Source organism: Catharus ustulatus, chromosome 12 (assembly GCF_009819885.2).
Source record: "Catharus ustulatus isolate bCatUst1 chromosome 12, bCatUst1.pri.v2, whole genome shotgun sequence".
NCBI classification, from domain to species: domain Eukaryota; kingdom Metazoa; phylum Chordata; class Aves; order Passeriformes; family Turdidae; genus Catharus; species Catharus ustulatus.
Window position 1 is genome coordinate 823,141 of NC_046232.1, and position 18,335 is coordinate 841,475.

General features: G+C 44.1%; 2 protein-coding genes across 4 annotated transcripts; both read left to right on the forward strand.

Annotated features, from left to right (window-relative positions):
- The first annotated feature begins 1,825 nt into the window (after positions 1-1,825).
- Positions 1,826-6,940, forward strand: HYKK (hydroxylysine kinase). Of its 3 annotated transcripts, none has more exons than XM_033070716.1 (6): positions 1,826-1,916; positions 2,277-2,355; positions 2,644-2,981; positions 3,743-3,885; positions 5,659-5,842; positions 6,431-6,940. In XM_033070716.1, the coding sequence occupies exons 3-6, from the start codon at positions 2,651-2,653 to the stop codon at positions 6,907-6,909; spliced, it is 1,137 nt and encodes a 378-aa protein (XP_032926607.1). In that variant the 5' UTR covers positions 1,826-1,916; positions 2,277-2,355; positions 2,644-2,650; the 3' UTR covers positions 6,910-6,940. The 3 variants fall into 3 exon arrangements, with proteins under 3 accessions (XP_032926607.1, XP_032926606.1, XP_032926608.1); XM_033070715.1 differs by lacking the exon at positions 1,826-1,916 and adding an exon at positions 1,928-2,168; XM_033070717.1 differs by lacking the exon at positions 1,826-1,916 and adding an exon at positions 1,928-2,168 and having other exon boundaries at positions 2,811-2,981.
- A 414-nt stretch (positions 6,941-7,354) lies between these two features.
- PSMA4 (proteasome 20S subunit alpha 4) lies at positions 7,355-16,552 on the forward strand. Its single transcript, XM_033070755.1, has 9 exons — positions 7,355-7,445; positions 7,652-7,722; positions 7,907-7,949; positions 8,709-8,871; positions 10,177-10,254; positions 10,477-10,565; positions 12,205-12,335; positions 12,548-12,671; positions 13,061-16,552. The coding sequence occupies exons 2-9, from the start codon at positions 7,720-7,722 to the stop codon at positions 13,213-13,215; spliced, it is 786 nt and encodes a 261-aa protein (XP_032926646.1). The 5' UTR covers positions 7,355-7,445; positions 7,652-7,719; the 3' UTR covers positions 13,216-16,552.
- Positions 16,553-18,335: the final 1,783 nt, after the last annotated feature.

The window sequence follows — 18,335 nt, forward strand, 5'->3', positions numbered from 1 at the left end:
AGAGTATCTCCTGCGGAGATAAGGATCACTGCCCCACCTGGTCTCAAGATGCTTTTGATCACATCCTGTATTATAACCCAAGACAAGCACAGGCATTAGACTACAGTTCAGCTCATGCATGCCAAATTATTCAAATCTGCCTTTCTGCAGATAGTGAGACAGGCCAAAGTACAACCTTCAGCCACAGTGAGCTTCCCCCAGAGCAGCAGGCAGGAGAAGCACAGAAGTTCACAGGTCTTTGGTTTCGGCACTCCAATCTGGCAGCTGAAGCAGGAGTAAGGAGTACAGATGTGCAAAGTACATTGGCATCTTATCTGAGAGAGTAGGAGTACATTTCTGAAACCAACCATGTCACACCACAGCAAGAATGCTTTCCCACTCTACTGATTTTATTCCAATGAGCTAAAGCTTCAGGGCCTCAGAAATCAGGAGAGGGAGCTCTAAATATTTTACAGACTTTTTTTCTTTTTGAAAACAACCTTAGTTTTGTGATTTCTAGTGAGAAGAGTTGATCAATTACTTTCATCAACATCTGTTCTGAAATTGGAGAGAAAAAACCTCTTTCTTGGGGAAATAGTTTCCTTTTTCTACATTTCCTATTTGATTAAAATAATAATTTGATTATGTTTTCAATTTTGAGTCCTTAATATTACAAACAATACTGAAATTTTGTGATAGAGGATTTTTAACTGATTTACATAAAATCAACATGCTTTAGGTGTTGCTGTTTGGGTTGGGAGAGCTTGTTGAGGTTTTGGGTGGTTTTCAGTGTGCCTTTCCTAAATTCCTTTTTTTTCAGGTTCGTAATGTTATAGATAATAACCGAATCAAGCTGAATTAAATAGTAAAGCAGCAATTTTTATTTCTGCGACCGAAAATACGGTCTTGGGAAGCCACAAACGAAACAGGACAGCACCGAGCCCGGGGTCAGCGCTTGGTGGACACACACGCTGATCTGACCTCTATCGCATCAGATCTCCCTGTATTTACACCGTCATCCCGGGGAGCCCAGTTTTTATACAGTTTTTCTGGCCTGAGGCGAGCGTTTCCTTTGTTTCTGCTGAGGATTCTCGTATTTAGATTAAATCCTTTTCCTGGTGCTGCTCTGACAAAGGTCCTTCCTGCGTGTCGATGAATCTTGATGAGGGTTGTCTGCTCCGCATTGATGTGTAATTTTCCTCGGGAGTGCTGTTTCTCGGGAACCTGCGGAGGTGATCGTCTGTCCGATATGTGGTACTTGACAAGTCCTTTATCCATGATCTTTTCCCGTCTGTGGTTTTAGGATCGTTGAGCTAGCTTTGTTGATATGCTAATTAAGGCCTTTGTTTATGGCTCCGGTGCGGGCGGCAGTGTCTGAAAGGTTTTCTTACTTATTTTTTTATTTTATACAACCTTCTTATATATAAACACTTATTATAACAACATATATCACAGTAATTCTGTCATAGCAGGACTTCAACTATGGCAGATTACTTTTTTTTTCATTAGGAGTTTTCAAAAGATACTTCTATATTAATATTGAGGTTGGTCATTATTTTCATTAAGGATGAAATTGTCTAGGGCTGGACATATTGTCCCAGTAAAAATTTTCACTGGGACAGTCTAAAGGACATCCTCAGCAAGACCACTCAGATTTGTTATACACATATACACATACACATACACATACACATACACATATACATATATGTGGTGTTCAGCCGAAGCATTTGGCAGAGATTTTGATGTGCTGTGCTGATAAAAGGGTTTAAACAAAAAAAACCCAAAAAACCAAACCAAACCAACCAAACAAAAAAACCTGATGACTTCCCTCCTGCCCGCTGCGGGCGCAGGGATTTGAAGCGCTCTGCCTTTGTGACAGGAAGTCACAGCTCTCCTCCCCTCGTGCTGCTGGAAAACAAAGCTCGGGGCCCGGGGTAGGCTCGGGGCGAGCGTTCGGCGTTCGGCCAGGCACGGGGGGCTCCAGCCGAGGCTGGACTGCTCGACGCTGGGCTGGGCTGGCCGGGGCCTGAGCTGGGCTGGGCTGGGCTGGCCGGGCTCCAGCCCAGGGCAGTTTGAGCCGCTCCTCAGTTCCCCGGCCCAGGCAAAGGTTGGCGCGGCTCCCGCAGAGTCCAAGGGTTGCGCTCGGCTCCGGAGGTTTCTGCAGAGAGACGAGCCAGCGTCTGCGGGTCGGTGCTGCCTTTCTTAGCGCAGGAATTCGGAAGGCCGTGACCAAGCTGGAAGATTTAATCTGCTTTAACGTTTTGATTTACTAAAATACTCCTTGCTTTTTGCAGGCACGAATTGAAGACCTCCTGATCAGGGATTCAGCTCTTTGTTCCTGAGGGAGTCATTCCTGCCTATCAACAATCCCAGGTTAGGCTGCTCTAAGGAATGAGCCAATAAAAGCTCGGTTAATAGGCTCTGCACATGAACAGATGGAGTGCATCTCTCTAGCAATCTTTCTTCAATAACCAGGGCTGCACTTAGCAAGTGTTTGATAAGCTATGATGTAAGCAACCCAAGCTGCTACAGGGAGTTGGTTTTCTTGTTTAATTAATGTAGGAAACTCTTCTGCAGTAGCTGAATGCATTTTGTTGCAGTAATTCCTGCTTCTGGTGTGAGAATACAGGTCAGATCATGCAGCTTTTCTGTTTCTCCTAGAGACACAATGTCTTCTGGCAATGACTGTCAGCCGCAGACCCTGAGCAAACCTGCACTCGGGGAGGGGGAGGCAGCTGAATTGGTTGGCAGGGTGTTTGGGTTGAAGGTGTCCTGGATCAGCCCACTCCCCAGCTATGATGACCAGAACTTCCATGTGCGTGTGGCAGCTGCAGGTGCTGAGGACTACGTGCTCAAAATCACCAATTCAGAGGACAGCCAGGAGCCTGAGCTCATCGAAGCACAGACCCGGGCCATGATGCTGCTCAGGGCTGAAGGCTTCCCTTCAGCCACTCCTTGCCTGACAAAGGATGGTCACATCATGTCTCTGGAGTCGGCAGGTGAGCCTCGGGAGCACCTTCCCTGCCCCCCTCACCCTCAGCTCGGCACTGGATGCTGCATGGCATCCCACGTGTATGCTAAAGGGAAACTCTGGGCTTGTGTTTCAGTAGTGGGGATGTGCACTAGGTGACCTCTGTTCCAGCCATCATAGTCCAAATTTAAAACAGCAGAAGCAAAGCAACCCAGAGAGAATAATAATTAACTAGGAAAACACTTAGGAAAACACTTCGGCTTAAGGAATTGGAGAAAATATTTGTCTGACATCTGTGTCCATGCGCAGGAAAAGCTAAAAACGCCTCATTGACTACATGGTGCTTGAAATAATTTGCCTTTAGCGGGGTGTAAAATACAGTTATAGCCTATCTCTGAAGCCAGAATAAATTGCTTTAACAGTGTTTGGAAGAAAAATTGTGTTGGCATTTAGCTTTTACTGTCACTCTAACTTCCATACAACATTTGAGTTTCCTGAGGCCTGTTCTGCTGCAAAACTTTATGTGAGTGTGTGCAGGCACTGGAGGAACCCTGCTTGGTGCTGAGGTGGGTCCAAGCACCAGGACTAAAAATCCAGCATAGATTTTCCAAGTGTGCTAAGGTTTGTACATTATTATACATCCTTCTGGTAAATCGAATCTTTGCATGAGATCTGTTTTATGAGCTACATCTGACAGCTCCTACACTGGGATACAGCTTTTTTGCCTCTTGCATTAACCGATACTCAACAGCACATAGCAGAGTGACTGACTGCATCTCTCCTTGCCAGGTACTAGACCTGGGAGCAAGAAGTACATGGTCAGACTGCTGACTTACCTGCCAGGTACACCAGTAGCAAAAATCACTACCAATGCTCAGATTCTCTATGAGATTGGGAGGCTTGCTGCCAGCGTGGATAAAGTGCTCTCAGAGGTGAGTGCTCATGCTTCAGCCTCAGACTTCTCCCTTAGTCAATGTGTTCAGCATCTGCTCATTGCCTTGCAGTGCTTGCTGCCTGCTTTTCTGACCTGCAAAATGCAAGTTGGTGACTGCAGATGTTAATTTGACCCATGGCTCAGGTGCCAGCCTGCTAAAGCCTTTCCCCAAGTACAGGACAAGTGACATGGTACTGGTGATGCTTCTGCAAGGCATTTTTGTACCACAAATAGGGATATAAGGAGTTCTTTTTACTTATGCTCACTGTTAGTATTTCAAACCTGGCAAATAAAGGAGAATGAACCCTAGGTTTCCCCAATTAGAAGAATGCCAAGCTAGTTTCAAAGGATTTTTGTGTAGTACACAGCTGGCTGATCCATCATTTTGAATTCCTTTTGACTTGCTGACTTTCTTCTCATTGTTAGCACTGCAAGCATTTCACATTAGTACAGTGCCATGTGTGCTAACAAACACATCTGTGACACTTCTCATTTGCACCACTTCCACTCAGTCAATACAAAGCAAGTTCTGTCTTTGCTCTGTAGTTACACAGGATAATAAAGCTGATCAATCAGCCAGTAAGTTTGATGCATGAAGGGTCTCACATTATTTATTAACTTTTCATTAACCTTTCCTTCTCATACTCTAGCTAGCAGCTTCAGACAGTTATGAAATGTGAATTGCCAGTTTTACTAAGCACCTTCTTAAATCACAAAAGCATTTTTCAGTTGTGAAAGATCACTTACTGTTGCCTTTTGTCTCAAAATATGCCTGATATGTGAGTGATCCTGCTAAGGAGGAAGTAGTTAAAGAGAAGCAATTCAGATGGAAAAGGCTCTTTATGCCCTGAACACATGGATTATCATCCACCCAGGTGGTTTAGGCTCAGTCTTGTTCATTACTTGTTTATACACCATCCACTTTTGACTATCATTTAGTAATCTTAAGGAGCCTTAATTACAAGAATAGATTTTGTTGGTTTTCTTGGTTTTTTTTTTCTTAAAAGGAAGCCAGCTACTCTTGTGGGAGGGTTTTTCTTTTTTTCTTTTTAGTTTTCCCTGTGCACTGATCCAATCTGGCCCAGAGGTCCCCTTGATAAGCATTTAGGCATCCAAGATAAGTATGGGGTGTGCAGTGGGAGAGTTGTTTTTTCTCTCTGCATGTCACTTTCCAAAGCATCCCCTCCCTTTGCTAGTGACAGAGGGGTTGAGGACCTGATATGTTTAAAGTAGTGAGGCCTGGCTGTACAAAGGCACATTTTCAAGAGCGTAAAGCCATGCTCAGGGTCTCCATGAACTCCTGTGCTCAGGATTTTTCACACACCAGCTGTTCCTCAGGCTTGTTGCCGGGACGTCCCACCTTTAAAAGCACAGTGCGCTGGCAGGGTTTGTGTCTCTGGTGCTCCCACAGCTTCCTGCAGCACCAGCTGTGCAGGCTGAGCTCTGCCAGAGCAGGACTCTGGCCTTGGCAGAGGCCCAAAGTCACCCCATGGACAGCCAACAGCAATTTTACACCACTGAAGTGACAAATTACTTGAGGTAATCTAAAACATGGGGAAAAAACATTCAGCCCGTATGTAGATATTGAAATGCTTGCCTTAATCATTCTTCAGGTTATTCTTTTACTTGATATAAAACAACAGTCCAACTCATGGTGCTTTTCAGTGAGTCTTACTAGAAACCTGTTAAAATTAATAGGGGTTTTGAATCAAGCCCTTTAATCATAAAGTCAATTTTTCTTATGCCTATATTATAATTGCTTTTTCCAAAGAAATTCCAGCATCCATCAGTAAAAAGTCTGCACCGAGGTCAGTTCATCTGGAACCTGGCAAATGTTCCTCTTCTGGATCAGTACATTTATGCCTTGGGCCAGAATAAATACCGTGCAGTGGTGGAGCAAGTTATTGAGCAGTTTAAAGACAAAGTCATACCCAAGCTAAGCAGCTTCCGAGCCTGTGAGTATTTTATTCTCAGTATTATTATGTTGAACTGAGACACCGACATTTCTTACAGGAGTTTGGCTCTGTAGGGAAGGAAAACAAAAATAGCAAAAAAAGTGAATCTCTTTTCCTTAGCCTAGACAAGGACAAATACTGTGCTGCATGTCCACAGCACAGAGTAAGCCAAGAGGAATGTTCTGTCCAGTCAGAGTCAGTTCTTTATCTTTCTGATGGGTTTGCTCCCAGTTAAGTTTGATTTTCATGCTGTTGTATCAGCTAATATATATATAAATATGGAGTACAGTACTATCTTTCATAAAGGCCCAAACAAGTACTTACTCCAGTTTTTGGAATTCAGTTGACATTGACACTGATGATGTGACAGTTCTGTAGTTGTTGTGTGTTTGCAAACATGCAGTGTATGGCAGGTCCCAGCAGCCTGGAGCACAGTCTTGGAATGCTCTCTCTTGGAAAGGCAGCACTTGATGCTGCAGGGGACTAGTGGGGTTTTGTAGCTGAGTGTTAGTTTGACATGCATCTGCCCAAAGCTGTTTCAGCTGTTTAATAATTATTAACTACTGCTTCTATTTCTTCTGTGTTTAGGTATCAATCATGGAGACCTTAATGACCACAACATTCTAGTAGACTCCAGCTGTGCTTCCCTGGAGAATCCCCAGTACAGAGTGTCTGGCATCCTGGACTTCAGCGACATGAGTTACGGATATTACGTGTTTGAGGTGGCGATAGCCATCATGTACATGATGATTGAGAGCCCAGAGCCTCTGGGTGTTGGGGGACACGTTCTGGCAGGGTTTGAGAGCGTCCTGCCACTCACCGCCGAGGAGAGGGGTGCCCTTTTTCTCCTGGTGAGCGGGAGGTTTGCGCAGTCCCTCGTCATTGCCGCCCACACGGCCCTGCTGTACCCGGAGAACAAGGAGTACCTCACAATCACGGCCAGGACTGGCTGGAAACACTTAATGACCATGTTCGAGGTGGGCCAGGAAGCTGTGGAGAGGATGTGGTTTGAGACTGCCCAGGTGTACACACAGCACACCCCGGCCCTGTCGGTGCACGGCTGCTGAGGGGTGACACCGCGCTGAATAAAGCAATGAAGGGGGCACTGCCTGGGCTGCGTGGGGCGTCCGCGGGCAGGGCCGGGGCCAGGCTCATCTCTGCGGGAGAGAAAACCCCAATGGTTTTGTTCCTCATGGATTGCTGCCCTCATGGCAGGCACAGGGTACAGCCATTCCCTGCCCTCAGGGAGGGGAGGAGGTGTGCCCATTCCCTGCCCTCACACAGGGATGAGGTGTGCCCATTCCCTACCGTCACACAGGGACTGTTTGTGTGCCCACTCCGTGCCTCTCACGGCGCGCAGCACCCCTCTCGACTCAGCGCGGGTACGCGCACGTGACACCGCGTGCCGCGCGCGCCAGCCCCGCCCCGCGGTGGCAGGAAAAGGCGCAGGCCCCGCCCCAGGCCGGCCTGCGGCACCGCGCAGGTGCGGCGGCCATTTCCGACGCGGCGGTGAAGGCTCGGGCGCGGCCACAGCGCCCGGTTCTTGCCCGGCGGCCGGGCCTCGCCCCCTCCAGCCCGGCGCAGCGGTTCCGTCCGGCGTGCCGTGAGTGAGGACGGGCGGCGGACGGGCGGCGGGGCGCGGGACGCGTCTGTGCGGGACACGGGAGGCGGCGCGGCCCGCGCGTTGTGCCGCGCTGAGGATGACTGTGCAGTGCGGGCGCGGCCGCAGCGCCCCCTGGGGCCGTGCCGGGGCGCGCTCGGTGCCGCTGCCCGCGGTTCCCGCTTCACGTGCCCTGTGCTCCCTTGCAGGCCCGGTGCCGTTTCTCGTGCCCTGTGCCCTCCTGCCGGCTCGCTGCCCGCAGCGCGTCCCCGGCACCATGGTGAGTGACCCGCCTTCACCGGAGCCGTGCTGAGCCGCGGCTCCTGCCGAGTCACGGCCCGGGCGGGGGCGGCGGGCGGCGGGCACCGGCCCGAGGGCACCGAGTGGCCGAGTCTGTTATACAGGGGCTTTAGGGCGTTGGTGACAAGAGACTGGTAATACTTACTGAGCTATTCCTTTTACAGTCTCGAAGATATGACTCCAGAACTACCATATTTTCTCCGGAAGGTATTTTTTAACCCGGCACTTTCAAGTAAACTCCGACTGTTCTGTCTATCTTCTCAAAACTAGCAAAACACTCGCACAGAGGGTGGTTGTTAGTAGCGTGTTTCTGTCTGAATATGAGTTATAAAAATCATATTCACCCACACCCAGTTGTGTAGGGGCAGCAGGAGTCCAAAGTGGACACTTTCAAATTCAATTCAAAACTAGCATTGAAGCAATAATGAGACTGAGTCCTATTAGTGAGTAATACCACCTGCCATGTTTTTGAAATAACCATTTATCTCTTGTTTGAGTATGGTTAGATTTTGTCACTGACCCCTGAGAATGGCTAATATCCTGCTGGTGCAGTCACTCCTCTCCTTGTTATTCTTGCACATGCTGAAACAAGTACGTACAAAACACGTTTCCTTACTTCTTAGATGGGCTGAACCCAAGAAATCCAATATAAATATTCTTTGTCTACTGAAAATTTGTCTTGGCTTATTCTACTGCAGCAGAAAGTTCTTTAAATTTTTTTCTTTCTCTTTTTTTAATAGAAGGGTTTTCCGCCCACCCCCCCCCCCCCCCCAGTGGCCATGTTCAGTATTACCATATTTCCTTCTCTCACTCCTTCCCCCTTTTCAACCAATTAATTTTCAATTGACTGGTAAGAGACTGAAGGAGTAGAGAGGACAATGAGCGCTTGTCAGGTTCTTGTCAGCACTTAGGTCACCCAGTGTGTCTGGTGTTGCTCCTTTGTTGTCCTTTGTTGATGTCCTGCAGGTCGACTGTACCAGGTGGAGTATGCCATGGAGGCCATCGGCCACGCGGGCACCTGCCTGGGGATTCTGGCAAACGACGGAGTTCTGCTGGCAGCAGAGCGCCGCAACATCCACAAGCTTCTGGACGAGGTGTTCTTCTCTGAGAAAATATACAAACTGAACGAGTAAGTTGAAAATGGTCATTAAATGTCCGGTGATGTTACTAACAACAAAGCACTCATTAGCACATAACCTGGTCTTACTTTATTGGAAGTGTAAATAATCTTTTTGTTTGGTGTTTTAGACAAGTATGATTATTCTGTCATTGTTCATTTCAGTAGTTTCCCTTCTAAAGTAGAAGTACTGCTGGTTTGTTTTTTTTATCTCTAGGAGAATTTTCTAGGTGGAATAGAAATGTTTGTTGCTACTATGCCATACAAGATAATGGTATTGTAGCAGTTAAGAAAACTGGGAAATCTGTTTTACAAAATAACATGGGGTGGCAGAATAAAGAATGCACAAAAAATTACCATGCTATTTCAGCTCCCCTTCCACATCTGTTTTTCTTTGGTGGCTTGGAAAGTACAAGTGCCTTGGGCTTCTTTGCCACAACTGCAGCAGAGATGAAATGTCTATTACCATTTTCATTCTAGCTCCTGAAGTTAAAGTTGTGATGTGAGAGCAAAGAGTTTTGTGGATTATGCTTTCTTGTGTCAAGGGAGGTGTAGCTTCATCCCTGACAGAAGCTGCACATGAACACAAATAGTTTTCCATCCTGTCTCCCTCCCATTCCATGTTTATCCTGAAAGCACCTGGAATGGTAGGAGGCACTGTATTTTCAAGAAGGCAGTGTAACAGCACAATGGAGTAGTCACCTGGAATGGCCTAGAATAGCCTTTCCATCTTCTGGAAAATTCCTAATTTCACAAATACTTTTTGTGTAGCAAAAGGTTTGTAGCATATCAGATTGAGTTAAAGAGGTACTAAATTAAGATCCAGCAATACAATCAAGGATTGAAGTGCTTACTTTTCTTAGGGGCCTATCAGACCATGAAGTTTCAGTCACACAGATGCCATGTGTCAGCCAGGAGCTCCCACTGCAGCCTGTCACCTCTGTGGCTCCTGCAGTGTGGGGTGTGCTGTGCCAGGCAGCCTCCTGAGAGGCACCTCTGTGTATATGCCTAAAATGGCTCTGGTAAAACCACTCAGAACTTAATCACCCTTGACATGACCCTCTTCTCAGAGCTATGTGTATAACTAACATACTGACTTGCTGACTTCTGCTGTCCACCTTTACTCTCAGCAAATGGTTACTGATACTTTTGGTGCACCCCAAAGGCAGGAGCTGATGAAGCTGATTTTGTACAGCAGCTGTGTGGTTTTGACCAGGAAAGCCTGACAGCAGGGGCTCTGCTGGAACCCCTGTACGAAGATGAGAGTGCTGGCTGGAGATTGACAAGATTCAGTGAATTTGTATGCTTTTCTTGCAGGGATATGGCGTGCAGTGTTGCAGGAATAACTTCAGATGCCAATGTTCTAACCAATGAGCTGAGACTGATTGCACAGAGGTAGGTGTGCTGACAGCTAACGTGGTTTTACTTGCCTGTGCTGTCACAGGCAGCTCTCTGCATGCATTAGAGTAGAATGAACATGCATTTAGTAGATCAGAAGTAGCTTGAAATAGAACAACTAGATCACTGAGGCTTTAGCTTTTTTCCTCTTAAATGTTGTACAGGATATGATCAGCAAAACAAGTTTTGAAAACTGTTTTTTTTCCTCTGTGATATTAGGTATTTGTTACAGTATCAAGAGCCCATTCCTTGCGAACAACTTGTGACAGCACTATGTGATATCAAACAGGCTTATACACAGTTTGGAGGTAATGAAGTCTGATGAATCATTGTGTTACTAAATGTCTCAAGAACAATTGTCTTAGGTAATATGAAGGATCTAAGTCTGTGGACAGTTCTACTGAATTCTCTTAAAAAGTTATACTCAGGATGAAAATAGCCTAATTTAAGAGGAGAATGGGTAGTCATGGTTACTGTTTTTTGCTGCTGAGGCTTCTACTTTTTATGGCTTGGGAAATTGTTGGCTGAGATGCTGGCCCATTGCATAGAATGCTTAGACTGCTCTTGCATTTAATGAATGCCTTCAAAAGACCAGCAGAGAATTGTTTAGGCAACCTTTCAACGTTTTGGGCCCATCCAGCACATTGGCACAATGAGTAAAAACCAAGGCTGTATGTAAGGGTATCAGTATTGTAACACTTGAAAACAGTAATTTCACAATTATAAGCCGCACCATTTTGACTAAAATTTTGCTCCCACCCCGGAAATGCGGCTTACACTAAGGAGCGGCTAATATGTGAAAATTTTTCTGAAATTTCCAACCCCAGAAGTGCAGCTGAGGTGCTGAGCCGAGCACCTGCCAGTAAAACTTGGGATTGCGCGATTGTTACAAATTGGTTACTCTGTTGTGCGGTGGGTGTGGGTGGAGGCGGGCTTAGTGCCGGCGGGGGAGGGGGGGAGGGGGAGCGGGGGCGTGTGGATGCACGGGCTACGTCCTTCAGGCAGTGCAGCCCGGAGGGGAGGCAGGGGGCTCCGTGCTGCCATCCCCGCGGCCTGGGGGAGAGGCAGGGGCTCTGTGCTGCCATCCCCGTGGCTCGGGGGGGAGGCGGGGGGGCTCCTTCCCCTCCTGCCGCCACCACCACAGGTGCCGGCGGGCTCTGTCCCTGCCTGCCGCCACAGGGCAGCACTGGGCCGGGGTGAGCGAGCCCGGCGGCGGCGGCCGGCCCCGAGTGGCAGCACAGAGCTGGACCATCTGGCCCCGTCGGCAGCCCTGAGCAGGCCGAGCCCGCACGGCCTGAGCCAAGCCAGTAAACCCCGCCATCCCGTGATTCTGTTACTATTTGGCAACTTTGTTGCATGCGGGTCCTCGCTGCCAACGACAGAGCGGCTTATAATTGGGTGCGGCTTGTGTATGGACAAAGAACGAAATGTTGCCGACACCCGGAGATGCGGCTTATAGTCCGTGCGGCTTGTAGTTGTGAAATTACTGTACTGCTTGTGTGGCTCAAGCACCATGTTGGAAAATTACATTGTAAGCAGTGTTCCTTAGTATGTGATCCAATGATTCTGTTGTTTCAGGTGTATGTGGTGGGAGAGAATGACCTTTGAAACTACCTGGTTTTGACACTGCTAAGTTAAATGCTTTAACAACTAAGCTACATACTTGAAATATTAAATTTTGATTTAAAGTCTTGAGATGATAAATTACAATTTGTGGAGCTACAAATGAACTATTCTTAAGGTTAAATGGAATAAACCTCTGCAGCCTCCCATCCCATGACTTAAAAGGAAATGCTGGCGTGCTTATCTCAGTAACAGAAGTGCAGAACTGCCTGTTAAATCCTACTTCACAGGAATAGATTGAAAAACGAAATCAAAGAAAATTATTGTCACTCATGACCAATCTTGTTACTAAATTTAGATTGCTAATAGCCTTCTTTTCAACAGGAAAACGTCCTTTTGGTGTTTCATTGCTCTATATTGGCTGGGATAAGCATTATGGATTTCAGCTGTATCAAAGTGATCCTAGTGGAAATTACGGAGGGTGGAAAGCCACATGCATTGGGAATAATAGCGCTGTAAGTTCTGGGGTTTTTCTTCTAAAAAGACAAGTTAAAAAGTGTAAATTGTACTGTATTAATTAAGCTGAGTTGTTGATTATTAGTGTGGGAAGGATTTACAGGTAATTGTAGAGATGCTGCTGTTAACTCGTGTGGGTATCATCTGGCAAAACCCCAACTGTGTGGTTGATTGGCCAAAGACACCATTTTAATTTCTGTGGAATTTACAGGCAGCTGTGTCAATGCTGAAGCAAGACTACAAAGAAGGGGAGATGACCTTAAAGACTGCCCTGGCATTGGCCATTAAGGTTCTAAACAAAACCATGGATGTCAGCAAGCTGTCTGCTGAGAAAGGTGAGCGTTGGCTGGCATGGGACAGCACTCTCTGCTCAAACCAAGGGAGCAGTGAGGCCACATGTTCCAGATGTGGCTCACTGGAGCATTAGTTGTTACCAAAATATGTTTTCAGAAGATGCAGCAGTTGTCAGCCTTAGCCCAAGGGGCATTCAGGTAGCTCAGTGCAGGTGATCCCTGCTAGAGGCAAGGCTGCAATTTGGGGATGGAAGTGCCTGTGTGTGGGGGAGCAGAACCTGAGAGGAGCTCCCCTGCTGCTGTGCCCTGCTGCAGGAGGGGACTGCAGGGAGCACTGCAGCCTCCTGCCCTCACCCTCACCTGTCATCCCACACCTTGCCCTGCTGATGATTGCTCTGCCTAAACGCTGCTGTCTGTTCCATGTGTTTCAGTTGAAATTGCAACACTGACAAGAGAGAACGGAAAGACAGTAATAAGGGTTCTGAAGCAAAAGGAGGTGGAACAATTGATAAAACAACATGAGGAGGAGGAAGCGAAAGCTGAACGTGAAAAGAAGGAGAAAGAACAAAAAGAGAAGGATAAATAGAATATGAAATCAAGTGTTCTCTAGATAATGAAGGACCTGCTTCAGCAAAAGATAATCTGCATTTCTGTGCTGTAGAAGCCTACAGCTCTGCCATGGAGGACCCAGAAGTACTTTTGATGAACCAGGTCCTTAGTCATTGTTTAGATAATTAGTTTACTGCTCCTTACATTGACCAATAATTGCTTTAATTATTGAACACTCTTTCTTTCATCTTCTATTTTTTATTATGGAATAAAATTTAAGAAGAATAGTGATGGATGTCTTTATTTCCTCAGTAATGCTTGGATATGCACAATCTTGAGGAATTTAATTGCTTTAAACCATTAAAACAAGGTATATGCTAGTTGGTAAAGAGCAAATATGGTGTTAGAAGTGTTAGAATTTTGTGTGTATGTGTGGGTTTTCCTTTTAAGGTAGTGAAAAGAGCTAAGTTTGGAAAGTCATTTCACAAATAAAAGAATTAAAGTGTGCTGGCATGCCAAGTTTTAGTTTTGGCCAATTTTGTTCTATAGCAGGCTCTGTCGAACTGATGGTCTTGCAAGCAGTAGTGTTTTAAAAATACCCTGTAGCAAATGTGTTCAGTTTATCATAGCCTTCATAAGTGCATGTGTTTTCTAAGGAATTAATCATACAACACTAGTTATACTCACACAAACTAGAAAGACATTTTACAAAGGCCATGTGAAAATCCTTTATCTTGTCAAAGTGCAAATAGGTGAGTAAAAAGGTGCATGATTTTTAGGCCATGTTGACTATTTCACATTTTATCCTGTAAGGAAATTGAGGTGCTGTGTGTTTAGTTTAGTGTTGCTGCTACTTCCCCAGCGAATTTGTTCCTTTCTCTGACACACCGGTCAAGAAAACTAACAGGTTAACCACCAAGAAATCCTAATTGTGTGTGAATTAGGAATCATAGTCATTTTTGTCCAGCTTGCCCCTCTGCTGAATACAAAAAAAGTATGATAGATTAGCAAAAAATTCTACTTCTGAAAAAAAAAAAAAGTGATCTGGAGTGAACAAAAGAAATGAAAACAAGTTACTGAAGGTTGCTGTGCACCCATTCAGATATCAAAAGCAAAGTGAAAAGCCTGAGGGCCATGCTTAAAAATGAGGCCTTACTGAATTTCAAACGATGGCAGTGGTGATCCAGCCCACTTGTGCCCACCCTGGATTGGATTGATCCTGTAGGTTGCTTAGGTTTGCTTTTCTTACCCCAAAGGATATCTGATGTGTACAGAATTTAATATGGCCATTTAAAGAAACTGAGTGAATCCATACAGTGTTCTGTTCGTTTTAATCCATCTCAGGCTTTTTTAACTAAAATGTACTTCGTCAACATGGCCAGAAATGACCCTTCCTCTCGACTAAACCCATTTTTGAGCTCAATGCTGTAGGAGTCACTGGTGAGAAGAGAGGGAAGGAATCTGACTCAAGATGTCTGTGCTGCAGCTTGTGTAGTTGTCCTGCACTCACTCTGGCAGTCTCTGTTCAGAGAGGGGGAAGGCTCTGGGTTCCCTGCACGACCTGCCTGCTCATTCTCTACAGCTTGGTGCACACCAATTCCTTTAGTCTTTAGCCCTGAACTTAGACAGCATTTTATTAATACTGAAATTTTATAGCTAATGAAAGTTCAACTGGCTTTAATTTACACCTTGTGCAACACTAGGTCTTCCAAATAACAACATAGGAATGGTATTTCATGTAACAAGTGCTGAATAGTTGCAGACAACATGCAATGGGTAATATTTAATCTCCATGACAAGGGATTGTATAAATACCTCAAGATCCATTTTATGTAGAAATTCAGTGCTCAATCTTTCTATTTTTTGATACCATGAATGCAATATATCAGCATCTTTTGCAGATTTCTGGATCGCTGATGATGGTTATACAAGTACTTGGAATATGCTCTAAAAGCAGCAATGCCAAAATGGAGTTTTTTCTGACTTCTCAAAGATTACTTGCACCAATCCATGATAGATTCCAGCAGTGCTTTCTGTCTTCTAGGAAACTGTTAGAGCATCTGAGCTTGTGTTCATCAATGTATATAGTTCATAAAAGGCAGTTTGTTTAGTGTAATAGTGTAAGTATAATCAGAGAGCTTAGAATATAGACTGACTAAAATATTTTTCTTAGAAGCATCTTTTTCTAAAAAAATGGGGATAACTCATATATGCATATCTTGGTTTAAAGAATTACCAATACCATTTCTTTGCCAAACGTGGCATCATTTGCTGGTAAAGGAGAACTTTTTAGATACTGCAATAATAAAAAGTTGGAGTGACTTTAACAAATGTATTGAAGCATTGTGATAAGTTTTAAAAGATCTCTTTATTTAAAGGTTTGGTTTGCACAAAGTGGAAGAAGTATTGTCTAATACTTCATGAGTATAATCTTTGAACAGTAATTACCAATTAAATTTAAAAAGTCATCATCTCTCCTGAGTGCCATTAATTGCTGATTGTGAGCTGAGCCTCAGCACTGCCTTGGAACAGGCAAGTAACTCTAGCTGGCAGTCATGTCCAAGATGTACAGCTGAGTTCTCCTAACCAAAATTTTCATTTGTGATTCTTTTCTGCATTGAGCCTAGGGCAGTAAGCAGATGCTGGAGATCTTTCAAGATTACAATATTCCTGAGCCACCTGGAGAGTAATGCAAGTTTTATACCTGTTCTTCCTAGAAATAAGAGCAGTGTTTGACTGCATTGGCCTATTGTGTTGATTCTGGCTTTGTGTGTTAAAAAAAAAAAAAAAAAAAAAAATCACCACCAACTGTGCCTTTCCTGGGAGTGGTTTGGGGATAAGTCGTAAGAACAGAAAAATTATTCTGGCGATACATTTGAAGTATCTTTGCTAATCAAAATGATCTTCCTGTTCTTTGTATGGTTTTTTTTTTTTTGTGTATGTAGTGTTTACATAGAGTTTCCAGTGTACTACGTAAGTATTTAAAATATCTAGCTATTGCTGTGGATTTATTGTTACTTTAAAAGGAGAACTTCATGTGGTGCTGTGGAAGGTGACAGATTTTTCAAATTAGGTGAAAGTATTTACTTAAAGTTGTTTGTATAATATGATGATTGTAAACTTAAAAAACTGGATAGCTTACATCTCACTTGAGTGCATGATAGAACTTGTTAGGGCAAATATGCAAATATTCACAAATAGATTGTCCTAAGAAATTGTAACGTGGTTTGTTATTCTAAGTAGTTTAAGAGATAATGAAACTACCGCTTCTCCAATAATTACCTGTGTTGTCTCTTGCATCTGTCATTGTTTAAAAGTAGTTAGCTTGTTTTCTAGGTGACTGTATTCTGTTCAAATAAAGTCATTAAATTCCAGTACTGCTTCTTATATGACCTCCTTTAGGTATGCTTCCCTCTTCATCCAAATATTTTACTTGTCAGTTACAAAAGCACCCAAATTACGAGACAACAAAAGATTCCTGATGTTACATTTGACAGCTGATTCTGGTTTGTTATGTATTTCCAAGGTAACTATTTATTCTTTCTGTTTGTAACCTTAAAATTAGGGAAAAGTACTTCTCCACTGTGTTGTGAAAATGAATGTAATGATGCAAGGTGTTCAGTGGTTTCAGAGGCCTCAGAACTGTATGTGATACACAGATAACACAGTTAGGTATACAAGACATGTAAGTCCAGGAAGCTGGTGCACTCAAATACTTCATACATGAGAGAAATTGTATCGTTTCAGACTGGAGGAGATTCTAAGACTTATTTAAACGTCTTTGATTTTCTTTAAAGAGTATTTTCCACCACAGTTCTTCTGCAGTAAAAATTATCCTCATTTTCGAGTTTTAATTGCAGCTACTTCTACTGCAGTACGAAAACCCACTAAAGTTACTAGATCTAAGAGTACCCTTCACTGGCTTTAATCTGGAGAAAATTCAGCTTCACAAAGTTTTTACAGTATCGCTCATTTTACAAATGGAACTAAGCAGCTGGCTATTTTTATCGGGGTTTAATTCGGCATTTGGCTTTCCCGTTAAACTACTCTTCAGTGCACAGCAAAAGCTGCCATCCCCCAATTTATGGCAGATTCTCAGAGCGTGCTTTAGCAGGGACCTTCAGATGTCACCTCCTGCTGACAAGGGTCCTCTGAAAGACAGCATTACTCATGGAATTGTTTAGGCTCTCATTCAATGGTAAATACTCAGCTTGACACGCTGCTGATACTATTATTATTCTGCTCCAAGTTCAAAGCAGCAGGAAAAAGCAGCTACTTATTTATAACTACTGTTTTCTAAAGCACTAATAATACAATATAATTAACACGTGCCAGATGATGCTACATAAAATATTTAGCAAAACGTTAGGCATGTAACCCAGACAGTTTAATCCTTTTATATCCTACAGCATCTGTTTTGCCTCATTAGGACCCAGCTGCACACAAATCCACAGTTATGTAATAAAAACAGTTTCCCATGTCCTGCACGTTCTAGTGGCAGCTATGTTCCACATTGGGAGTGACACATTATGGCTCTAAAATGCATCTACTGCAGAGCACAGAAATACAGATTTTACCTGATAACCTCATGTTAGGAACACTAGGTGCAGTGCAGTAGTGAACCAGCTTCCATCAAAAACTGCAGAGTTGCGATTTCAGTACAAGTATTGCCCAGTAATTCTTGAAGCACTCAGAAAATATCAGAGCTACACAGTGTTAAAAAAAAAAAAAAAAAAAAAAAGAGGGTGGGGTTTGTGCCCTGTTTTGGGCTACAATATATTTTCCATTTACTATACAATCTTGACCACTACATATACACTGAGCATTTCAAAATAAGAGTCATGCTGCACCCTTTACACTAATCTTTTGATTGTGGAAGATATGCCATATATAAATGGATTGTCAGTATATCAGATGACCATATTTACTGCAGAGCCTTCAGATCAATAGAGCCTGTCACCAGCAGTGTGCTGGGAGAAACTCCTGTGTAAGGAGTTTTTTGTGTGCTCGTGCAGACTGCATTATGCCTTGCACAACCCAAATATGGCTGCAGGGAAAGATGATACAGAAAAACACCAGTTTAAAAATTACAAAAGGGATTAAAATGCTCCAGTATTCTGTTTTGCTCATTGAAAAGATTCACCATTTACACAGAGA